This window comes from Dreissena polymorpha, chromosome 14, assembly GCF_020536995.1.
Source record: "Dreissena polymorpha isolate Duluth1 chromosome 14, UMN_Dpol_1.0, whole genome shotgun sequence".
Taxonomy (NCBI): domain Eukaryota; kingdom Metazoa; phylum Mollusca; class Bivalvia; order Myida; family Dreissenidae; genus Dreissena; species Dreissena polymorpha.
Window position 1 is genome coordinate 36,436,419 of NC_068368.1, and position 22,929 is coordinate 36,459,347.

At 35.7% G+C, this 22,929-nt stretch overlaps 3 protein-coding genes across 3 annotated transcripts in view; all 3 read right to left on the reverse strand.

The window, feature by feature from the left end:
- The window catches only part of LOC127857293 (zinc finger protein 235-like), a 33,630-nt gene extending 30,578 nt beyond the window's left edge, over positions 1-3,052 (reverse strand). Inside the window, exon 1 of the mRNA XM_052393703.1 lies at positions 2,917-3,052. Coding sequence (XP_052249663.1) covers positions 2,917-3,052 — 136 coding nt within the window. The remainder of the gene's footprint in view (positions 1-2,916) is intronic.
- Positions 3,053-7,107: 4,055 nt separating this feature from the next.
- LOC127857737 (zinc finger imprinted 3-like) lies at positions 7,108-18,192 on the reverse strand. The gene is made up of 3 exons (XM_052394394.1): positions 18,043-18,192; positions 10,181-10,276; positions 7,108-9,146 (listed from the first exon to the last, which is right to left on the reverse strand). Exons 1-3 carry the CDS (start codon positions 18,053-18,055, stop codon positions 8,893-8,895), a joined length of 363 nt encoding a protein of 120 aa, XP_052250354.1. The 5' UTR covers positions 18,056-18,192; the 3' UTR covers positions 7,108-8,892.
- A 186-nt stretch (positions 18,193-18,378) lies between these two features.
- Positions 18,379-22,929, reverse strand: part of LOC127857730 (endothelial zinc finger protein induced by tumor necrosis factor alpha-like) — a 67,134-nt gene continuing 62,583 nt past the window's right edge. The window contains exon 6 of the mRNA XM_052394386.1: positions 18,379-20,097. Within this exon, the coding sequence (XP_052250346.1) occupies positions 19,886-20,097 (212 nt within the window). The 3' untranslated portion in view covers positions 18,379-19,885. The remainder of the gene's footprint in view (positions 20,098-22,929) is intronic.

Here is a 22,929-nt window from a genome sequence, read left to right on the forward strand (position 1 = left end):
GGCTGATAATATAAACATATCCTCTTGGTAGTGACGCTTTCCATAAAGTTTCATTGAATTACGGTCATTAGTTGCTGAGAAATAGCCCAGACAAGAATAGCACTATATGTACAGTTAATGTAAAATTTCAAAGGGCCATAACTCTGAAAAATCATCCGGCCAGAACCCGCTGATAATATGCACATCTCCTTTTGGTAGTGAAGCTTCCCATAAAGTTTCATTGAATTCCGGTCATTAGTTACTGAGAAATAGCCCGGACAAAAATTGTGCACAGACAGACTCACAGACACACAGATGAAGCGGCGACTATATATTCCCCCCAAATTTTTTTTGGGGGGAGCATAAAAACAGAGAAAGATGTTCTGATGTCACAAAAGCCAAAAAAAAAATACAGCATAGTCTTTCATAATCCATCTCTTCATTGAGTAGAAATGGATAACTTATACAGCTTTGTATTGAATTCTGCTTATTTACTGTTCAATCTGTTAAAACTAGAGCTTTGTTACAGATGAGACGAATACCCCCACATGCCGCATTGACACATAATATTTTGCATGTCGTCTTCACAAAAAACAGCGGACACCATGCTCAATTTTTAAAACGCAAGTGACCCCTTGACCTAGTTTTTGACCCAGAAAGGCCCATGTTCTAACTTGGCCTTAAGATCATCTCCATAAAACTTCTGAGTAAGTTTGGTGAAGATCGGATGTAAACTACTTGAATTAGAGAGCAGAAACCATGCTGAATGTAAAAAAACGCACTAAGTTACCCCGTGACCTAGCTTCAGGCCCGGAATGGCCCATGTTCAAACTTGTCCTAGAGATCATTTAGATAAATTTGTGACCAAGTTTGGTGAGGATTGGATGAAAACTACTTGAATTAGAGAGCGGACAACATGGTGAGGTTTAAAGCGCACTAAGATACCCCATGACCTAGTTTTTGACCCAGCATGACCCATATTCAAACTTGACCTAGACATCATCTAGATACACTTCTGACCAAGTTTGGTGAAGATTGGATGAAAACTACTTGAATTAGAGAGCAGACAACATTCTGATGTTTAAAACGCACTAAGCGACCCCGTGACCTTGTTTTGACCCGGCATGACCCATATTCAAACTTGCCCAAGACATTATCAAGATACAACTTCTGACCAATTTTGTTTAAGATTGGATAAAAACTACTTGAATTAGAGAGCGGACAACATGGTGAGGTGTAAAACACACTAAGTGACCCCGTGACCTAGTTTTTGACCCGGCATGGCCCATGTTCGAACTTGACCTACACATCATCTAGTTACAACTTCTGACCAAGTGTGGTGAAAATCGGATTTAAAATACTTGAAATAGAGAGCGGACACCATGCTCAATGTGTAAAACGTACTAAGTGACCCTGTAACCTAGTTTTTTATCTGGCATGGTCCATGTTCGAACTTGGCCTTCAGATCATCTAGATAAAACTTCTGACCAAGTTTGGTGAAGATCGGATGAAAACTACTTAAATAAGTGAGAGGACACTATGCTGAATGTTAAAAAATGCACTAAGTGACCCCGTGACCTTGTTTTTGACCCGGCAAGGCCCATGTTCGAACTTGGCCTTAAGATCATCTAGATACAACTTCTGACCAAGTTTGGGGAAGATCAGATGAAAACTACTTGAATTAGAGAGCGGACAACATGCTGAATGTTTAAAACGCACCAAGTGACTCCGTGACCTAGTTTTTAACCTTGCAAGGCCCATTTTCAAACTTTGCCTAGACATCATGTAGATACAACTTCTGACCAAGTTTGGTGAAGATCGGATGAAAACTCCTTGAATTAGAGAGCGGACAACATGCTGAATGTTTAAAACGCACTAAGTGACCCTGTGACCTAGTTTTTGACCCGGCAAGGCCCATGTTCGAACTTGGCCTAGACATCATCAAGATACAACTTCTGACCAAGTTTGGTGAAGATCGGATGAAAACTACTTGAATAAGAGAGCGGACAACATGCTGAATGCCTACTTTTTTACCCAACAAGGCCCATGTTGGAACTTGGCCTAGACATAATTTAGATAATACTTCTGACCAAGTTTGGTGAAGATCGGATGAAAACTACTTGAATTAGAGAGCGGACACTTAATACAGACCGACAGACAGACCGACTGACAGACAAGTTCACTCCTATATATCCCCCTAAACTTCGTTTGTGGGGGTATAATAAGAGAAAACAGGTTTATTCAATCTTCTCAAAGACCTTGAACAGTGTAAATGAATGACAATAAGCTGTTCAGTAAACTTGATTAACATAATGGACAAGTCTATGCTTCTCAATTACCTTGATTAGCATAATGGACGAGTCTATGCTTTTCAGTTACCTTGATCAGCATAATGGACGAGTCTATGCTTCTCAATTACCTTGATCAGCATAATGGACGAGTTTATCCTTCTCAGTTACCATGATAAGCGTAAACTAATAGCAATATGCCTCTAAGTAAATGAATGACAATATGCTTCTTAGTTATCTTGTTCAGTGTAAATGAATAACAATATGCTTCACAGTAACCTTGATCAGTGTAAATGAATGACAAAATGATTCTCAGTAACTTCGATCAGTGTAAATGAATAACAAAATGCTTCACAGTAACTTTGAACCGCGTAAATGAATGACAAAATGCTTCACAGTAACTTTGATCACTGTATATGAATGACAAAATGCTTCACAGTAACCTTGATCAGTGTAAATGAATGACAAAATGCTTCTCAGTAACTTTGATCAGTGTACATGAATGACAAAATGCTTCTTAGTGACCTTTATCAGCGTTAGGAATGACAAAATGCTTCTTGGTAACCTTGATCAGCGTATATGAATGACAAAATGCTTCTTAGTAACCTTGATCAGCGTAAATGAACAATTTTATGCTGGTTAAGGTTGCCTTTCTGGGCAAACCGTTTCTGGCAGATGTGACACACAAATGGCCTCTCCCCTGTATGTATGCGTATGTGGGCTCGAAGTGCAGTGGTTGACTGAGTGCAGACACCGCAGATGTGACACGTGTACTTGTCCAACATTGATAGGGTGTCTGGAGTTTTTTTACCTGAAAAAGGCATGGGTTTTTTGGTATTACCTAGTGATTTTCCTCCTTGTCATTACACCTTTAACGTATTACCTTCCAATGTTCAATACTGTAAAAATTACTTCCTACAATGTAATAAACTTTAGGGTATCATGAGGACTTGTAGATCAACTGAATTGTAATTTTTTGTTCAGAGAACAATACAATCAGCATGTTTAACTTATAATCAACTGATGTTTTTAAAATTATGTCACACCAGATTTAATTTTGTATTCCAATATTTAATTAATTTACCATATTTTGTATTATGCATTTATCCTTTGAACTGACAAATTATTATAAAAGGTGAAATACCACTATTTGCACACATACTGAACAAGGGATTTCAATGAGCAAAATCCTGCTTTTTGATGCAATCATTTTGCAAATTTCTCACTTTTGACTCATGCAAATTACCTGCCTTGCAGCATTTTGATGCAAATGTTACCGGACAGCTAAATAAATAATTAATCCTATATAATACAACTTTTGTTCAATCACATGTGTTAGACTAAAATGTATACTAAGAAACATTTACAGATAATTTAACTAGTATGCACAAACAAAATAACTCTGTGCTTCATTATTTTGACCCTTGAAAGTTTCATCTGACCCTTTAAATGTTCAAGCTAAGGGTCATTTGACTCCCTTGGGGGAACGGACATCCCCACAAACAAGTTCAAACACACAAATATCCACTACATACATGTAGTTTACATAGGATAAAAAAAGACAAAGGGACATTTTAAGCCAAAACTGGTCCCACACTTAGTTCCTTTCTTTGCAATATGTACACATAAAGATCATTCACCCGTGAAGTTTTCTGTGAAGTTTGCTGTGAAGTTTGAGCATGATCCACCAAATCAGGAGTTGAAAACACTTAATTTTGGGACTTTAAATTCTAAAGTTTACAAACGCATCAAGGACCATAATTTTTCCAAAATTTGTCCCAGCTAAAATTCCTAATGTTCCATTTTAAAGTTGAGGTCTTTCAACTATGAAAGTTAAATCTTGATAAATACAGTATGTGTACTTACAAAGAGAAAGAAATTGAAAATAGTTACATTTTAGGAATCTATATTCTATGTAAGAATATGGGCAAGGGCAATAATTCTGCAAAAACTTGTTGCAGCAAAAATTCCTTTCTTAATGATCATGTTAAAATGAAGGTCATTCAACTATCAAAGTTTGGGCAAGATCCATCAAGTAGCTACAGCAGCTGAAAACCCAAATTTTGGGACATTAACAACAGACAGAGCCATAATGCTGCACAAATTTGTCAAAAAAAATATTCCTTTCTTTCAGAACATTATTACTTTAAGGTTATTCAACTGTGAAAGTTTGAGTGAGTAACCATTTATTGGCATTAGTAAAAAAGTAGTTGAAAACACCAGCTTCTGGACTTACAAACGGACAAACAAGTTTTAATCTTAAATGCCACCCACTTTGTTGGGGCATACCAATAACTAAAACCATAAAAAAACAAGGATTGATAATAAGGTTAAGTATGGTATCAGAATTAACAGATAAGAGATAAAAAATTCTTTAAAAAATCACATAATGCCTGACTTTTAATTCACATGTCTCAGTGTTAAGCCTTAATGTGGACATGTAAAGGCGGTTCTACGATTTCGTCTTCATTTCTTGGCTCCTGTGCCTTTTCAAATGTTTGGTCAGGTTACTCTTGTGTGCAAATGCATGACCACAGATGTTGCAACTGTATGGCCTCTCTCCAGTATGAACACGTTCGTGAACAACAAATTTTTGCTTCGAAGGCTCCAGCTTTCCACAGAACCGGCACACAAACATCTTTATTCCTTCCACCATCCTGGTTATGATATCTAAAAAATATAAAAGGGAACTGATTAAACTGCTTAAAAGTGTTTAATTAACCCTTTGCATGCTGGAAAATTTGTCTTCTGCAAAAATGTTGTCTGCTGAATTTCTAAAATTAGCATTTTCTTTGATTTTTGTTTCAAAGAATACTACAGTCCACTCTCGTTATGTCGACATCGGATATCTCGATATTCTCGATATGTCGAAGTAAGCTCAATGTCCCAACTTTTTTCCTTCTTTATCTATATAAATAAACATCGCATATCTCGATTTTCGTTATGTCGAATAATTCGATATGTCGATATAAAATTTTGTCCCGAGTCCAGATTTTACATGTATTTACTGTGATTTATCTCGAAGTGCAAATAACTGTCCCAGTGTCGGCAAAAGGTGAGAAAATTTTTCTTTGATACTTCACCGCCCCGCTTCGCCCGGCTGCTCCCGATACTGTTCGGTAGGAAATCGATCCGTTGATTGCATCAATGATCACACGTGTGTAATGTCGTTAGCAATTAAAACTGGAGTAAGGCCTGTCACTTTAACTGTCACTTTAACATCAATTAACTGCAATTAATGCACCGCCTGCCGAAAGGCCGAAAGACTAATTTTTTATTTTATAACTGATTGAACTTTGCATTTCAAACTACAAAATGTTCAGTATTCTGGAACGTGATTTACGCATGTTCAGATGGAAAACCCTCGTCTTGATTGGACGTCAATTGCATCATAACTATAAATAGCAACATTACCGGATGTTTACTCGACAGTTTAGAAAAATTATAACCGCATGTGTTCATGCAATTATGTAATACTTAAAACGTCATTTTAAGCATTTAAATTTAATCATGCCTCGTAAAAACGCGTATACATGTATATCAGGTAGAGTATTCTGCCACACGGTGACGGCTTTAGTTAGACCACTTAGAAGGTATATTTTTGTTAAAAACAAGGTATATTCGTCTTATTTTTTCTTTAAAAACTCCATATCGGATATCTCGAACTCTCGTTATCTCGATATATTTTCTTATTCCCGCCGACTTCGAGATAACGAGAGTGGACTGTATAAGAATAGCAAACAGTTTGTATCCTGATGGGATGCCATGTTCTGTGGCGTTTCATCTGGATCCAAACTGTTTGCAAAGGCTTTCAAAATTCGGTTCCAGCATTGAAAGAGTTAAAAGCAGGAACACCTGAACCATTTTAGAAATGCTTCTGTTAAGGGGAAAGATTCACTATAAATAGTTGCATTGCCTTCTCATACCATGTATTATGATGCTGTGCAATAGTTGAATGTAATTTGTACAAATTTTCCATTGTTTATGATAGTTTTTCATAGTTTGATCTTTAATTTTGACAACTATTGTGTTGTTTTTCATTAAGATTGTTTACAAAACACTGATTGACAGCTAGTGTTTTATAAAAGTAACAATTTTATATGAAATTTTATTAATGATACAATCACAATAAATACTCTTTTTGCTGTCCATATAATGTTGTACAAAAATTTGCTAGAGTTGGACAAAAATGGCAGCAACAGACAATCCGTACAATAACCACCAATTTCACATTCTGTGGAAACGATTAATACATATTGAACACTGTCCAGAGTATGCTGTTGAAAATTCTCCATTTTTGATAGTTTCTGTAAACAATGGCAGTAATAAAGAAGCTCTGTATGACAACCATTAACAATTGTTTGCATGGGTGAATGAACAATGGAAATTAAATTTCCTCATCAAACTTCTGGTGCAATGTCTAAATCTTTGCTTGTCCATGGCAAAAATGGTGACATTTTCAGATGGGTGATTTGATGGGCATTGAGATTTTCCTGCAATCTTTGCTGGTTTGTAGCGAAATGGCTGCATTTTCAAGATGGGTGATTCGATGGGTGTTGAGATTTTCACTCAATCTTTGCTAGTTGATGGCAAAATTGGTGGCATCTTCACATGGGTGATTTGATGCGCGTTGAGATTTCCCCGCTGGGTGAATGTTTTACTGCACAGGTGACACTTGAAAGGTCTCTCTCCCGTGTGAACCCTCTCATGGCGGCGTACAAGAGCAGGAGTTCTCTCCCTTTTGTCGCAGTACTGGCACTTGTAGCGCAGAGTTTCCTGCCCCTGCTGTTTTACGTCCTGACCTTTAAGTGCCACTGCCACAAACATTTTACCTGGAACAATGACAGATAGTATAAAACAGGGTTAACCTTTAACCACTCGGATACAAACTTTGACTCCTTAGTTGTCTCTTACAAAATCAAATTAATCCAACTATGCCTAGTAAGACTATCCCATCCTTCTAAATTGGATCAATTTTTTTCCAAAATTAGGAATGTCTAGTATATTTATTTCTATATTTAGAATATTTCTTACAGAAATTCATTTAAGCAAACAGCGCAGACCCATCATCTGGGTCTACGTTGTTTGCCAAGGCCTTTTTTCTAGACGCTAGGTTAAAAACCTTTTTAATTAGATTTCAGTTGTAAAGGCTTTATTTACAACCCCAAAGATACTGATGAGCAGCAAACAGCATATAACCTGAACATAGTGCAAGTTACTCACTGGCTGTTCTGATTTTATGATGGTTGCATTCAGCTATTTTCACTTTGCTTCTAAGCAGGAAAGGGTGAATGTTTTGAAAGGTTTGTGACAATAGCTAGTTAAGAATTGTTTATGTTCTATGGTTTACTTTCAACGTTGGTATCTTCTTTAAACTGCTGCTTAAAAGATTCATGGTGGTAAATTGGAACAGTTTATGGACAATCACACTCACAGTTTATTAACATTCGTATCTACAGTTTATTGACAGTTATATCTACAGTTTTATGACAATTGTATATACATTTTTTTGGACATTTGTATCTTCAGTTCATTGACAATCATGTTAACAAATAATTCCAATAATGGAATTATTGAGATGAACTGTACCTTTGTATATTTTATACTTTAAAAAAATATTTGGTTAGTAATTTATATTTAATTAAATTTTGTGTTCCCAAATAACAGGTGATCCCAAGCTGACATGTGAAAGATACAAAGAAAATTACTAGATTCACTGTAATAACCTAAATCTTCATGTTGTTCCTTATCAATTATCCTTCTTCAAGCATTGCAATAGAATTAAAATATGTTTAATGAGATATGTGCCTGATTTCCGAGTACAGATATTGGAAAACATTGCAGATACTTTGATAAATCATTTTATTATATACCTGCTTTGTGTTCCCAAAAAATACAGATGTATCAATCGTTAATACAACTGCACAGAAATAATACCCGTATAATGCTACTCGCTAGTTTTCCTATTCCGTATAACCATACTAGCCAGACTCCTTTGAATGACGTCACTTTGAATGCAGAAAATTATAAGAGCATTCTTGGTTAATTATGAACACTTCAACTCATTTTTTTAACTTAAATGATTCAAAATTAACCACCGATTCATTTGAATAATCCATACTTTGGACTCATTCAAAGATAAATGTGTTTAATGCATTTCCATAAGGTGTTCCCCCAGATTAGCCTGTGCAGTCTGCACCTGCTAGGCTTATCAAGGACAAAACTTTGCACCTAAACAGGATTTCCCTTAAGTAGAGATTTCCTTTAAACGAACCATTCCATATAAGTGGAAAGTGTTGTCCCAGATTGGCCTGTGCTCATGCATTTAGTCACATGTACAAATGTACCCACAGCAAAACTAATATAAAACTAACGATTGATAACACTTTGCAAGGTCTTTAACCCTTTCAGTGCGGGAACCGAATTTTGAAGGCCTTTGCAAACAGTTTGGATCCAGATGAGACGCCACAGAACGTGGCGTCTCATCAGGATCCAAACTGTTTGCTATTCTGATAGTATTCTTTGAAAAAAAAATCGAAGAAAATGCTAATTTTAGAAATTTAGCAGACAACATTTGAGCAGATGACAAATTTCCCAGCATGCAAAGGGTTAAAACTGTTTATCACTATTGCTTTGAATCTGTTCCCGCTAGAGTCCTGAGATCCATGTGAATAATCATATGGGTCTTCAGATTATTCTTCTGGGCAAAGGACTTGTGACAGACTTCACATCGGTAAGGCTTCTCTCCTGTGTGAATGCGTTCGTGGACGACCAGTTTGGCACGCGAGGGTTCCACTTTACCGCAGTACTGGCATTGGTTCTTGGGTGTGCCGATTTCTGGAAAGCTGAACTGCTTGAGGGTGTCCGAGAATGTCATGTCTGAAAGAAATAAAATTATATAGTAACTCTCTCCTTGATCATAATTATGTTATAATAAAACATTTAACATGGTTTTTTGGATAACAAATTGTATTTACGTAAACAGCATGATTGTAGAATAAATCTTGTCAAAAACTGAAATGAAATTTCTGTACATTCCTTTACAAGAGATGCAGCTACACAAATCTGGGTTTAGTGAATGTTTATCTATTAAAACAGTTCATATCATAACACCTACAAAATGTGTTTTAATTTCCCTTTATAACATATTGTATAACACATGCTGTATCATATAAAAACATTTTTTAACAGATCACATTTAGAATGCTTTCAATCACAAAAATACAATTTAAATAAAAAAAATTAATATGACAAACTGTAATGTAAAAATCATATAAGAATAGAGTGATTAAACACATTTTTTTATTTAAACAGTATTTATTCAGTGACTTCAAAAAACGCACACACTTTTATACAATATTCTTGTAAAGCATGCAACAATAAAACAAATAAAAACTTATTTTTACATAACACAATAATATAAGGTTTACGGTATTAACTAAAACCAAACATTGGTTGCAAGATATTTAAATTTTCAAAAAAATGTGTTAACAAAATTTAAGTGTTTTTATAATACCACTATAAAGATTGTGTGTATTTTTATAATCATGCTACATGAAAACTAAATTAAACAATCGATATGTTTACGTTATGATCAATACAACTCTAAAAGTAAATTATTTACTGCTTATTTTTAAGAATAAAAAAAATACTTGCAACCTTAGAGATTTCAATTGCAGCAATACATCCAACTGTCCTAAACATAATTAAAAAGTGTCATACAACTTCCGTCACAGATTATAACAGGTTGTGAAACCTAACAAAGCATCCATCTCGACACAGGTGGACACCACAAGTAGCACACCCATACTTGGTCTCCCTACGCTTTTTCAGGTATCGGGTGTGGTACTTGCAGGTCTTTGTCTTGTCTGAGAGTCGTGACAAGACATGACTCCCCATATTCCCTTGCTCACATTTCTGGCATCGGTTTTTAAGCGTCTCGTTTTCTGGCACTGTGTACTGGTTTTCTGGCACTGTTTCCTGTTTTACGTCGTCGGATAATTTTATCCCTGAAAGATTAAATTTTATAGTAATGCTTTACTTGACAGGAATTTTGTTTTTATAATACCATTTAACATTGTTCTTCAGCATAATATTATAATTGATAAAACATTTAACATTGTTCTCATAACACAATTTAAAAAATATTAAACTTGGGTTTATCAGTAAACAATTTATATTACCTTGCATTCCTTTACAAAAAATTCAGCCACCAACATTGGTATATAGTGCATGTTAATCTAGTGCATGTTAATCTATAAATACTGTCAATAAAATAACAAGCGAATTCGTTGAATTGATATCCCCTGCCAATATGCTTCTGGACACAAAAGTGTTAAATTTGACACTCAAACAAGATGTGTTTGAGAAACACAATGTCCCCCTATATGACGTTTGACCTTGTAGGATGACCTTGACCTTGACCCTTCACCACTCAAAATGTGCAGCTCCTTGAGTTACACACCCATGGTTCAAACAGAAATCTCAAACCTAAATTCAAGCACTTTTCAAGGACTTTTCAAGGCCAAATTTTCATTTTCAAGGCCGAGCACCGTACGTTAGTTTCCTTTAAAAACTGCATTTTCAAACCAGATTTACATAGTAAATATCATTTTTTTATTTGCTCAAACACATTACACTTATTCCACAATAACTCATACGTGTTATTTCTAGTTATTACATAGAAATACAGGTTATCCATCCTTAACACAATGAGTGTCACATATGTACAGTACAGCCAACGCGGCTCAAACATAATCCGCGGCTACGCCACGGCCAGATTATTAGTACGCGGCCGCCGAATCGTGTGTTCACGCGGCGTATCGCCGTGGCAATCGGCATCGATCCGCGCAACGACGCAGAGTCTGTATTAACCTCGCGTAATTTCGCGGAGTAAATCCGCCGCATACGTACGCGGCAGATCGAGTGAAAAGATTTCCACCCACATGTACATACATGTATGTGAAGCGTAGAATTAATTACGCGCAACTGTTAATGTTTCGTTCGATTATCATTATTAAATTTGTAATCCGAAACACACTTTCGAATTTTAATGCTAACGCGACCTTTGGCAAATTCTAGCGTCAAATAAACAGTGCTAAAATATCCTTTGTTTCATAAAAAGCGCGCGAAAATTATGCAGACATGTAGAACGTCGTTTGGAAAGTTTGGGTGTATTTTATGTTGTATAAAAACATGAACATCACGTCAAGCGTAAATCGCGTGTTCAGTTGAAAAAAAGCACCGATTAGACGTTATTTCATCATCTCTATAAATAGTAACACATGCCAAAATGTATTTGATACTTAAGGAAATATCGAGAATGTTTGTGTATCATAAATATTTACCAGCATTTGCTTTAAAACTGGAATATACAGAATTACCGGGTAATTAGTAGCGATATTAACTGTATAATATGAACAAAATAAAACGTGTTTACATACACATATTCAAACAATAGTTATAATAAGCTGATAATTAACAAAACAACAAATACGTCGTCACCGTCTTGATTATTGATGTTGCTTCAAGCTGCTAATTTTCTTAGCTTAAATATAATAGCAAAATCAACATGCAATTAATTCATAAATCAACCATATGCTGGAGCCTTGACCACTTGTATGTGCGAAAACATAATTACGTGACAGTGTTTATGTGTGAAATACATACACTACGGGCGGGAAACAAACTTAATTGGCCAGACACATTAACTATGCTTACATGTATATGCTAAGACAATCCGCGCACAATACATTTATTATGATTTTAATTATTATTATAATTGTTCTTTCAAAATTTGTAAACTACATGTAACTAAAAAAATTGAAGATTTTTTATTTCATGATGCGCATCGATTCGGCATCATGTCGCGGATCGCGGCATGCCTCGGCGGACAGATGCGAAGTTTCGCGGCGAAATGCGACTTGCCGCCGCATACTGACGCGGCTTCAACGACTGAAGCGGCATCGACTCGTTTCGCCTTGCCGCCGCGGATCGCGAAATACGTTTGTTCCGCATTGGCTGTACTGTATTTACATTTAAAAGTTATTACAAACAAACACATTGTCTCTTTCTATGCTCACATCAAACAGACTAGTTCATTACATTTGAACAGCAGTCAGTTACTATAACATTTTGTCTTTAACAGAATTGATTTCCTTTTCCAGTTCTTCCAGCTCTCTCCTCTTATTCAGTTAACCACCCTGGTTTGAAACGACACTTCCCCATCCCTGCGTTTTCACTCGCAAAAATTGATCACAATGAAGAACCTCTGACGTAGTACACATAATCTGTGACGTGTACACATAACGTTTCGTACTAAATAGTGTACGAAACTTATATTTCGTATTCAACTTTTTTTGCGCGAAGGAATTTATGATAAATTTTCATAATATTTCCCTTAAGAACGATTTAAGTAAAATAATAAAAGCGATGATAAAAGTAATTTTGAGCATAAATAAACATTTTCAAGGCTTTTTTACATGAAATAAGCACTTTTCAAGCACTTTTTCAAGGCCAACCTTTGTTCAAGGGCTTTTCAAGCCTTGGACTCGTTTTCAAGCACTTTTCAAGCCCTGTGCGAACCCTGACACCATTTCAAATATAAAATTGCTAGCTTCAATATTGCAGAAGTGACATTACATGCGCAATTTTGACCCATATACTTGACCTTGAAGGATGACCTTGACCTTTCACCACTCAAAATGTGAAGCTCCAGGAGATACACATGCAAGCCAAATATCAAGTTGCTATCTTCAATATTACAAAAGTATTCATAAAATAAGCGATTTGGGCCACATATATTTGACCTCTGACCTTGAAGGATGACCTTGACCTTGACCTTTCACAACTCAAAATGTGCAGCTCCATGAGATACACATGCATGCCAAATATCAAGTTGCTATCTTCAATATTGCAAAAGTAATCATAAAATAAGCGATTTGGGCCACATATATTTGACCTCTGACCTTGAAGGATGACCTTGACCTTTCACCACTCAAAATGTGCAGCTCCATGAGATACACATGCATGCCAAATATGAAGTTGCCATCTTCAATATTGCAAAAGTATTCATAAAATGAGCGATTTTGGCCACCTATATTTGACCTCTGACCTTGAAGGATGACCATGACCTTTCACCACTCAAAATGTGCAGCTTCATGAGATACACATGCATGCCAAATATGAAGTTGCTATCTTCAATATAGCAAAAGTTATTGCAAAATGTTAAAGTTGGCGCAAACCAACCAACAGACAAACCAACAGACAGGGCAAAAACAATATGTCCCCCACTACTATTGTGGGGGACATAAAAAGCATTTTTTCAAGATACAAAGGGCCATAACTCCGTTATTATCCAATGGCGTACAATGCCATTTGGCGTGCATCATCCTCTTATCCATATATATACTCATACCAAGTTTCAATGAAATCCGCCAAAGCACTTCCAAGATATGGCTCTGGACACAAAAGTGATTGACGGACGGACGGAAAGACGGACGGAAGGACGGACAGACGGACAACGCCAAAACAATATCCCTCCGCCTCTGGCGGGGGATAAAAACTAATTAGTGTGCTTTCAGGGGTGTGATTGAGGCAAAGTTAGAAGGGAGGAAAATTCTGTCGACTGATTTTGACTACGCGAATTGCGCGCATAAAACAATGACAAACCTTAAAACAGACATTAAAATCAACAACTTCTTGAACTTCATAACTAAATATTTCTTTAAAAAAACCTGTTTAACTTCACATTTAACATACTGATGATGCAAAGTAAACAGTATTTATTGTGATCAATAGCAGAGTTTTTCAATGTATTGAATTACAGTAAATGGACTAAATATAAACAAACACACTTGAGTGTGTTTGTTCTTCTTGTGTTAATGATGCATTAAACTGAGTAAAATTGATATATTTAATTTGTTTACCTTTCAAAATCTTGCATTTCTGATCATTTCACATCTTCAGTTCAATGCTATTTCAGTTAACTGAACAGCGTGACAAACATAATAAAGCAGAATATGCGTATGAATCTGATTATACACAGATCTACTAACATATAAATCAAATCATGTTTGTCTATTTCCATGTTCGAACGAAACTCTTCTAAATTGTTTTACTTCGCAAGTAGACTGAACTCCAATTTGCAAACACTGGTTTCCATGACACAAATTTACTGTGCACATTTCTTAACAAAATATGTGTTGCTTGTATCTAAAACGTAGTCTTTTTCGTTGACAAACACATTTCATTATTCCTGTCAAACTATATGATGGCAGTCGTTAATTCGCTATTTGTTATTTTAATAATCTTAATTTTCGCTCCATTTGCAAGCGAATCAGCTTAAAAATACCAAACCGATTTTAATTTGAAGATTGGAAAACGACAGCCAATTATATCGCTCATTTTTAAAATGCTTAGGCAGAATGTACCAGTGTAAACTGCGGAGAGATTTCGTGGCCCGCGGATATTTCGGGCAGCTTATGAAATACGTCCGCAGAATCGGTGGTACCCCCTCTCCCCCACATAATCTAAACGAATTTACGCGAAAATCACACCCCTGGCTTTTATGTATGTTTTCCTTTATTGTAACCTTTTGCAAAACCGCATATGCTTTACCATATAAAACATTTTTTTAAACAGATAAAATTTAGAATGAATTCAACCACATTTAAAGTATACCTTAAAATAATGAATGTGGCTTATAACCAAAAATACATTTAAACAAAAAAATAAACCAACAAGAGAAGAAGTGTAAGATAGACACAGATATCAAATTTTCCATCAATCTGAATATCCAACATGGTTACATAAAATGTTGTTATAATAATAACAAGAGATGTGATTGTCAGAAACACAATGCCCCCTATTGCGCTGCTTTGAAATAAAATTTTAATATATTATTTGGCAGGTTTAGAAATTATCTCCCTTTTAAAGCTTATTACTTCCCTTGGATTGTATTTTTTACTTTTGACCTTGAAGGATGACCTTGACCTTTCATCACTCAAAATGTGCAGCTTCATGAGATACACATGCATGCCAAATATCAAGTTGCTGTCTTCAATATAAACCGTTCCATAATTTAGTAATTACCCAATTATCTCCCCTGAATACTCTCCGCGTCCGCCATTACACTACTGCCAAACAACCGGTAACATATATAAGAGAGCACCGATTATTCAACGGGTGAATTTCTTTCTTTTTGTAAAACTTGTTTGTTTGTCATGCAAATTGTATGAAATAAAGTTTTTCTGCTAAAGGAGATGTTAAGTTAGTGTTATAACAGAAAAATGTTTGAAAAACGTGCATTTTTTAGGTATTTGTCTAGGAAAATAAACACGTTAACACATTAAAAAAAAAACATTTAATTAAACTAAATGCAATATTTATCATTTGATAATATGCATCAATCTTAAAATCGCGTAATCCTTTGCATTCCAGTGTTGAATTGCCCGTTTGTTCTGCATAATCCGATTATCTCGTTTTGATCAGATATTATCCAGACTTAACTAACAACATGGCGTCATCCCGGGTCGTCATAAACCACACTGGGTGGCAGATGACAGTCTGGTCATTAAACACAATTGATGATGCCACCATGTCTTCTCTTTCTGGTAGTATTAAGCAGTCATTTGGTTTAATATTTTATCTCCGACATACTTAACAGTTGCGTTCATTAGATATGTTACATATTGTACAAATTAAAAGTTATGTCCAATATAGAATATCAGAAATTGTACACCGTAAAGATACTAGCCCGTTTAATCCCTGGTTTAATTTATGAAAAAAAGTATTTGATAATTATAAAATTTACCTAAAAACATAACATTTAACGTATTTAGCGGGTATCGGTTAATTAAAACTACGTCATTTCGTATGAAGATTTAATGTTACGGCAATGCACGAACGACATCATAAAACAAGAAATTACATTTGACACGAACGGGGGTAAATATTGTTTAAAAAAAATATTAATATAGATATATGTGTGTTAAAATGTTAGATATTTGCCACTCATACTCACTAGTAACGAGTTTTCAATATACATGAATACACAGTTCAAATTGCATCATGTAAAGTTGTGTTTTTCAGTTGTATGTTTATATTCCTCAATAGCGTCATTCTCTGTCCAAAACCCATCAAATTAAAATTACATGTTAATACTGTCATGCACTTCACTTTTAATAGGGCTTTGTAGTACGTTTATTTTCAATGCACCCCTTATACTTTCTATTACTCACGTGTTTATCACACTAACGTACTCATGCCATTCATAATTATATTTTTATAATTAGATGTATTACTATTGTAATTTATTGAAGCTTTTCTGCAAAAAATATTACGGCTTATGCATAGAGCTCTTTGTTGTGTCAAATTGTCGGCCTTTCAGTCTTCAGATAATCTTTAATTTGATGCTTATGCCGCGTTTTTAAAGTTGCAAATAAATGTATTAATAAATTTGTTTGGCGCTTAATAATATATTTTTGAAATATTATTTAGGTGTTTTTTTCGGAGTTTTTTTTACATTTGGTGTCGTTATCCATATGTTTTGCGTTACTTCAAAGACCTATAAAATACATTTTTTAGTATTTTTTAGCTTTATAGCAGTTAAATGATTCACGGATGAAAATATAGATATATCACATAGATCACATTCTCTTCATCTTCCGAATAATCACATAAAAGATCGTCAAGATCAATATCACTCTCTCATAATAAAAAGCTCGTTTTTTAACGTGACAAAATTCCATAATTAAATATAAATCCAAACCACAATTTTTTTTATCTTTGATATCAGCTAGAACAAGAAAAATAAAGGAAGGCGTATCAAAAATATCATACTTAATATAATATGTTATGATTTTGGAATGTAGATTTTTACCACATGAGACCAATTACAAACAATTAGCGGAAATTAATTGCGCGAGAATCTTTAATAAGTATTAATTAAAATATAAATTGCTTGATGTTGCGGCTATTAAAATCAACACAACAATACATGCGTGAATTGTTTGTGAAACGTTAAAAGTAACAAGTCTAATCAAAGACATAGTATGAGCGACTGAACCGGCAAATTTTCGCCGATGATTACCACTTGATTACAGATATATAAAAAAAACAAATACACGAAAGCATTTTAAACATTTTATTTGTAACAATCAATCTCAACTTCAAACAATCATTTAAACAACAAAAATGTGATAATCGCCTCACATTAATTCATTAAGTAATTTATTTATCCGACAACGGTTAAGCGGGTATTCTCTACGTTTTTGGCTTTTGGAATCGCAGTCTCGCACCAGTTAGCAGCAGTGTAATGGCGGACAGTCACGTGACTGACAATATGGCGGCGGTCAATTTATCGATTATGGAACGGTCTATTGCAAAAGTTATGGCCAATGTAAAAGTTTTCGGACGGACACACAGACAGACAAATGGACTGACATTTCAACTGCTACATGTATATGCCACCCTACCGGGGGCATAAAAACAAGACTTTACAAGGGGATGAAATCACAATTATAAAATCTGATCTCCATTCACCTGGACTCTAACTGTGTTCTATTTATTTCATAATTAACGAGTTACTCAGTGTGAATTTCATAGCAGAATTCTGCTTAAATTTCAATTTCAGAAAAAAGGCAAGTAAAGTAGCTTACAACGTCTTACAAAAACCAAACAATATATTTGCTTATGGTAGAATCAATGCAGAATGAGTATAGTAGATGAGTATACATGTGTAGATTATAATGATTATATCAGTAATATAACCTACACAGAATGCGCATAGTGGCCCTGCTTCACTGGTACATGTGCGTCGAAAAATAATGCATTTTCAGATTCCCCTTCTCTGTGAAGGCCTTGTTGCAGACTGAACACACAAAGGGACATTTGCCTATATGTACACGCATGTGGCTGTTCAACATGAAAGGCATTCGCAGCAGCTTTCCACAGTACGGGAAGCCATATTTATTTTGCGACTGATGCAGTTGATTCAGGCTTCAGACGGAGCAAGCATGGTTGTAATTGGAATTCAGACTATTATCATGCAGTCTTCTGTTAGTTCAATGTTGAGTGTGTTGTTCAAATTTACTGACACTAGTTTGTTAACCCTTTATACTGCATGTATGTACCCAACCTTTGTAACAGTTGTTGCCTATAAAGTTTATTTCACACATGAGACATTGACCTTTAAGCAAGCACCATAGTTATGCATAACCCATGTAATTTTGAAATGACAAATTTTGCCAATACACTAACAAGAAAAAGAATTTAAGTCACATGAACAACTACTATAACTAATACAATATATGGACTATACACAACTTCAAGGGTAAACTGTGACCTTGACCTTGGTGCAACAGATATGGATGTTTCAAACAACACATTCCAGATGCAATTATTATTAGTGCTAATTTATTTTGAAATCCCATAATGAACCACAAAGTTAAAGCCAAAAGGGAATGTGAAGTTATAGGGACTATGCACTAACTCTAGTGTCAAGTGACCTTGACCTTAAAGAGAGCGACATAGTTTTGCATGCAACAAATTGTCTTGATTTGTTGAACATATGTGTGAATTTATTTTGAAACACCATTAAGTACAACAAAATAATAAGCCAGACAAGAAAAGCCGCCAACTGACAGGGATAATTGTTTATACAGATTTAGTATTAGTTGAACAACCAAGCACTTCCGCAGTTTCAAATTGCTCTGCAGTTCACGAGCAAACAACCAAGCAATTGTTAAAATTGTAATGAAGTTCACAACCAAACATCCAAGCACTTATGCAGTTAAAATTGTAATGAAGTTCACAACCAAACAACCAAGCACTTATGCAGTTTAACAGTGTGATGAAGTTCACAACCAAACATCCAATCACTTATGCAGTTTAACAGTGTGATGAAGTTCACAACCAAACAACCAAGCACTTATGCAGTTTAACATTGTGATGAAGTTCACAACCAAACAACCAAGCACTTATGCAGTTTAACATTGTGATGAAGTTCACAACCAAACATCTAAGCACTTATGCAGTTTAACATTGTGATGAAGTTCACAACCAAACCACTAAGCACTTATGCAGTTTAACATTGTGATGAAGTTCACAACCAAACAACCAAGCACTTATGCAGTTTAACAGTGTGATGAAGTTCACAACCAAACAACCAAGCACTTATGCAGTTTAACAGTGTGATGAAGTTCACAACCAAACAACCAAGCACTTATGCAGTTAAAATTGTAATGAAGTTCACAACCAAACATCCAAGCACTTATGCAGTTTAACATTGTTCTGAAGTTCACAATCAAATATCCAAGCACTTCTGAAGTTTAACATTGTTCTGAAGTTCACATACATCCAAGCACTTATGCAGTTTAACAGTGTGATGAAGTTCACATACATCCAAGCACCTATGCAGTTTTACAATGTTCTGCTATTCAAAGTTCAACAACCAAGCACTAATGCAGTTTACTTAAGTTCACAAACAGCAAAGTACTTATGCAGTTTAACATTGTACTGAAGTTCACAAACATTCAAGCACTTAGGAAGTTAAACATTTTTCTGAAGTTCACAATCAAACATCCAAACACTTATGCAGTTTAACATCGCCCTGCTGTTCATTGTTTCATATGCGTCCACTGATGACACTTCAGGCTCTCTTTCTGTGTAAATGATTTCCCACATAGCTTACACTGATATGGCTTTTCCCCTGTGTGTGTTCGTACATGACGCTCCAGTTTGGCCCGAGTTTTCCATAACTTGTTGCAGTATGAACAGTGGTATATACAATCCTTGGCCAGCCTACCGCCATTGTTGCCTCTGACATCATCTGGTAAGAAAAAATATGATGGTGTCAAGTTTATTATTTAATAACGTCATTGAACCCACCCTATTCACTAGCCAGCATCTGGCAGGGAAATATATCATAGTGAAAGTTCATGCCTTTTTTCGTATCACTAGCCAGCATCTGGCAAGGAATATATATCATAGTGAAAGTTCATGCCTTAACTATGGAAAATATAAACCTATGATGCTCAAAAGAGAACCAACCCATTTTATGTGACGTCGTGTGTATAAAACATAAATCAAAGCAGGTTAGAATCAAGTTTATTATTAAAGTCTGGTATATATATTTTAAAGGAATGGCACATGAACCGTTAACATGATATCATTTGTCAAGCACAGCATAGCGTCAAGATACCTTGGCTTGATTTTTTTAGTGAATTCTGCTTTGTCCACAAGTCTTATTCACACTCCAGTATAAGTAATGTTGAAGACTCTTGAATGCTGGTTATATGAATATTTAAACATTACTCTGGGAAAGCTTGGATTCATGTATATGGGTAAAGTGTCATCCCAGATAAGTCAGTGCAGTCTGCTCTCGTGAACACTTACTCAAACACCACTTGTTAAAAACCAAACATACAAGGTTGATGCGTAATCTAACAAATCATTTATCTTTACATCGTAGCAGATGTGTGTTTACGGAACTGATGCACTATGCACTATGTAAACAAGGGCTGTTTGTAAAACATGCATGCCCTCCATATGGGCTGTCAGTTGTAGTGGCAGCCATTGTGTGAATACGTTTTTTGTCACTGTGACCTTGACTTTTGACCTAGTGACTTGAAAATCAATAGGGGTCATCTGCAAGTCATGATAAATGTACCTATGAAGTTTCATGATCATAGGCCTAAGTATTCTTGAGTTATCATCCGGAAACCATTTTATTGTTTCGAGTCACTGTGACCTTACCCTTTGACCTAGTGACCTGAAAATCAATAGGGGTCATCTGCCAGTCATGATCAATGTACCTATGAAGTTTCATGATCCTAGGCAGGGTTTTTTTTGGCCCGATTTAATAGCCGAAATTTGGCTATATTCCCAATCGCAAAAAGTATACTATTTTCTTAACCACATTTTTAATTTTCTAAGTATAACAAGATGCGTTTGTGAAACACAATGTCCCCCTATATGACGTTTGACTTTAAAGGATGACCTTGACCTTGTGAAGGATGACCTTGAACTTTCACCACTCAAAATGTGCAGCTCCATGAGATACACATGCATGCCAAATATCAAGTTGCTATCTTCAATATTGCAAAAGTATTCATAAAATAAGCGATTTGGGCCACATATATTTGACCTCTGACCTTGAAGGATGACCTTGACCTTGACCTTTCACCACTCAAAATGTGCAGCTCCATGAGATGCACATGCATGCCATTTATCAAGTTGCTATCTTCAATATTGCAAAAGTATTTATATAATAAGCAATATGGGCCACATATATTTGACCTCTGACCTTAAAGGATGACCTTGACCTTGAAGTTTCACCACTCAAAATGTGCAGCTCCATGAGATACACATGCATGCCAAATATCAAGTTGCTATCTTCAATATTGCAAAAGTATTCATAAAATGAGCGATTTTGGCCATATATATTTGACCTCTGACCTTGAAGGATGACCTTGACCTTGACCTTTCACCACTCAAAATGTGCAGCTTCATGAGATACACATGCATGCCAAATATGAAGTTGCTATCTTCAATATAGCAAAAGTTATTGCAAAATGTTAAAGTTGGCGCAAACAGACCAACAGACCAACAGACAGACAGACAGACAGGGCAAAAACAATATGTCCCCCACTACTATAGTGGGGGACATAAAAAGGGCACAAAATTCTGTCAAAATGCACGCCAGAGTTATCTAACTTAGCCTGCCCAGTCCCCTCATGATAGTAAGTAAGTGTACCAAGTTTGAATGCAATAGCTTTGATACTTTATGAGAAAAGTGGACCTAAACACAAAACTTAACCAGACGCCGACGCCAAGGTGATGACAAAAGCTCATAACTTAATTTTCAAATGACATTGACCTTTGACCTAGTGACCTCAAAATCAATAGGGGTCATTTGCGAGTCATGATCAATGTACCTATGAAGTTTCATGATCCTAGGCATAAGCGTTCTAGAGTTATCATTCGGAAACCATTTTACTATTTCGGGTCACTGTGACCTTGACCTTTGACCTAGTGACCTGAAAATCAATAGGGGTCATCTGCGAGTCATGATCAATGTACCTATGAAGTTTCGTGATCCTAGGTATAAGCGTTCTTCAGTTATCATCCAGAAATCATTTTACTATTTCGGATCACTGTGACCTTGACCTTTGACCTAGTGACCTGAAAATCAATAGGGGCCATCTGCGAGTCATGATCAAAGTACCTATGAAGTTTCATGATCCTAGGCATTAGCGTTCTTGAGTTATCATCCGGAAACCATTTTACTATTTCAGGTCACCGTGACCTTGACCTTTGACCTAGTGACCTGAAATTCAATAGGGGTCATCTGCGAGTCATGATCAATCTACCTATGAAGTTTCATGATCCTAGGCATAAGCGTTCTTGAGTTATCATCCGGAAACCACCTGGTGGATGGACCGACAGACCGACCGACATGTGCAAAGCAATATACCCCCTCTTCTTCGAAGGGGGGCATATAAATTACATGAATGCAAAAATAAGAGAGTACAATGTATAATCTCAAATTTAAATTCAGAACTAAAAGTTTAAATGAAATATACAAACAAACGTCTTGTTCACAATCACAACTTTACATTAAATTACAATCTAAGCCATGCTTGGAAACCAAGTGTCAACC

What these genes read in the sequence shown, in the direction of transcription:
- LOC127857737 (XM_052394394.1), bottom strand. An exon ending in TAAAAACCGATGCCAGAAAT is followed by an intron (nt 9,147 to 10,180) that starts GTGAGCAAGGGA and finishes TATTTCTTTCAG; the next exon opens with ACATGACATTCTCGGACACC.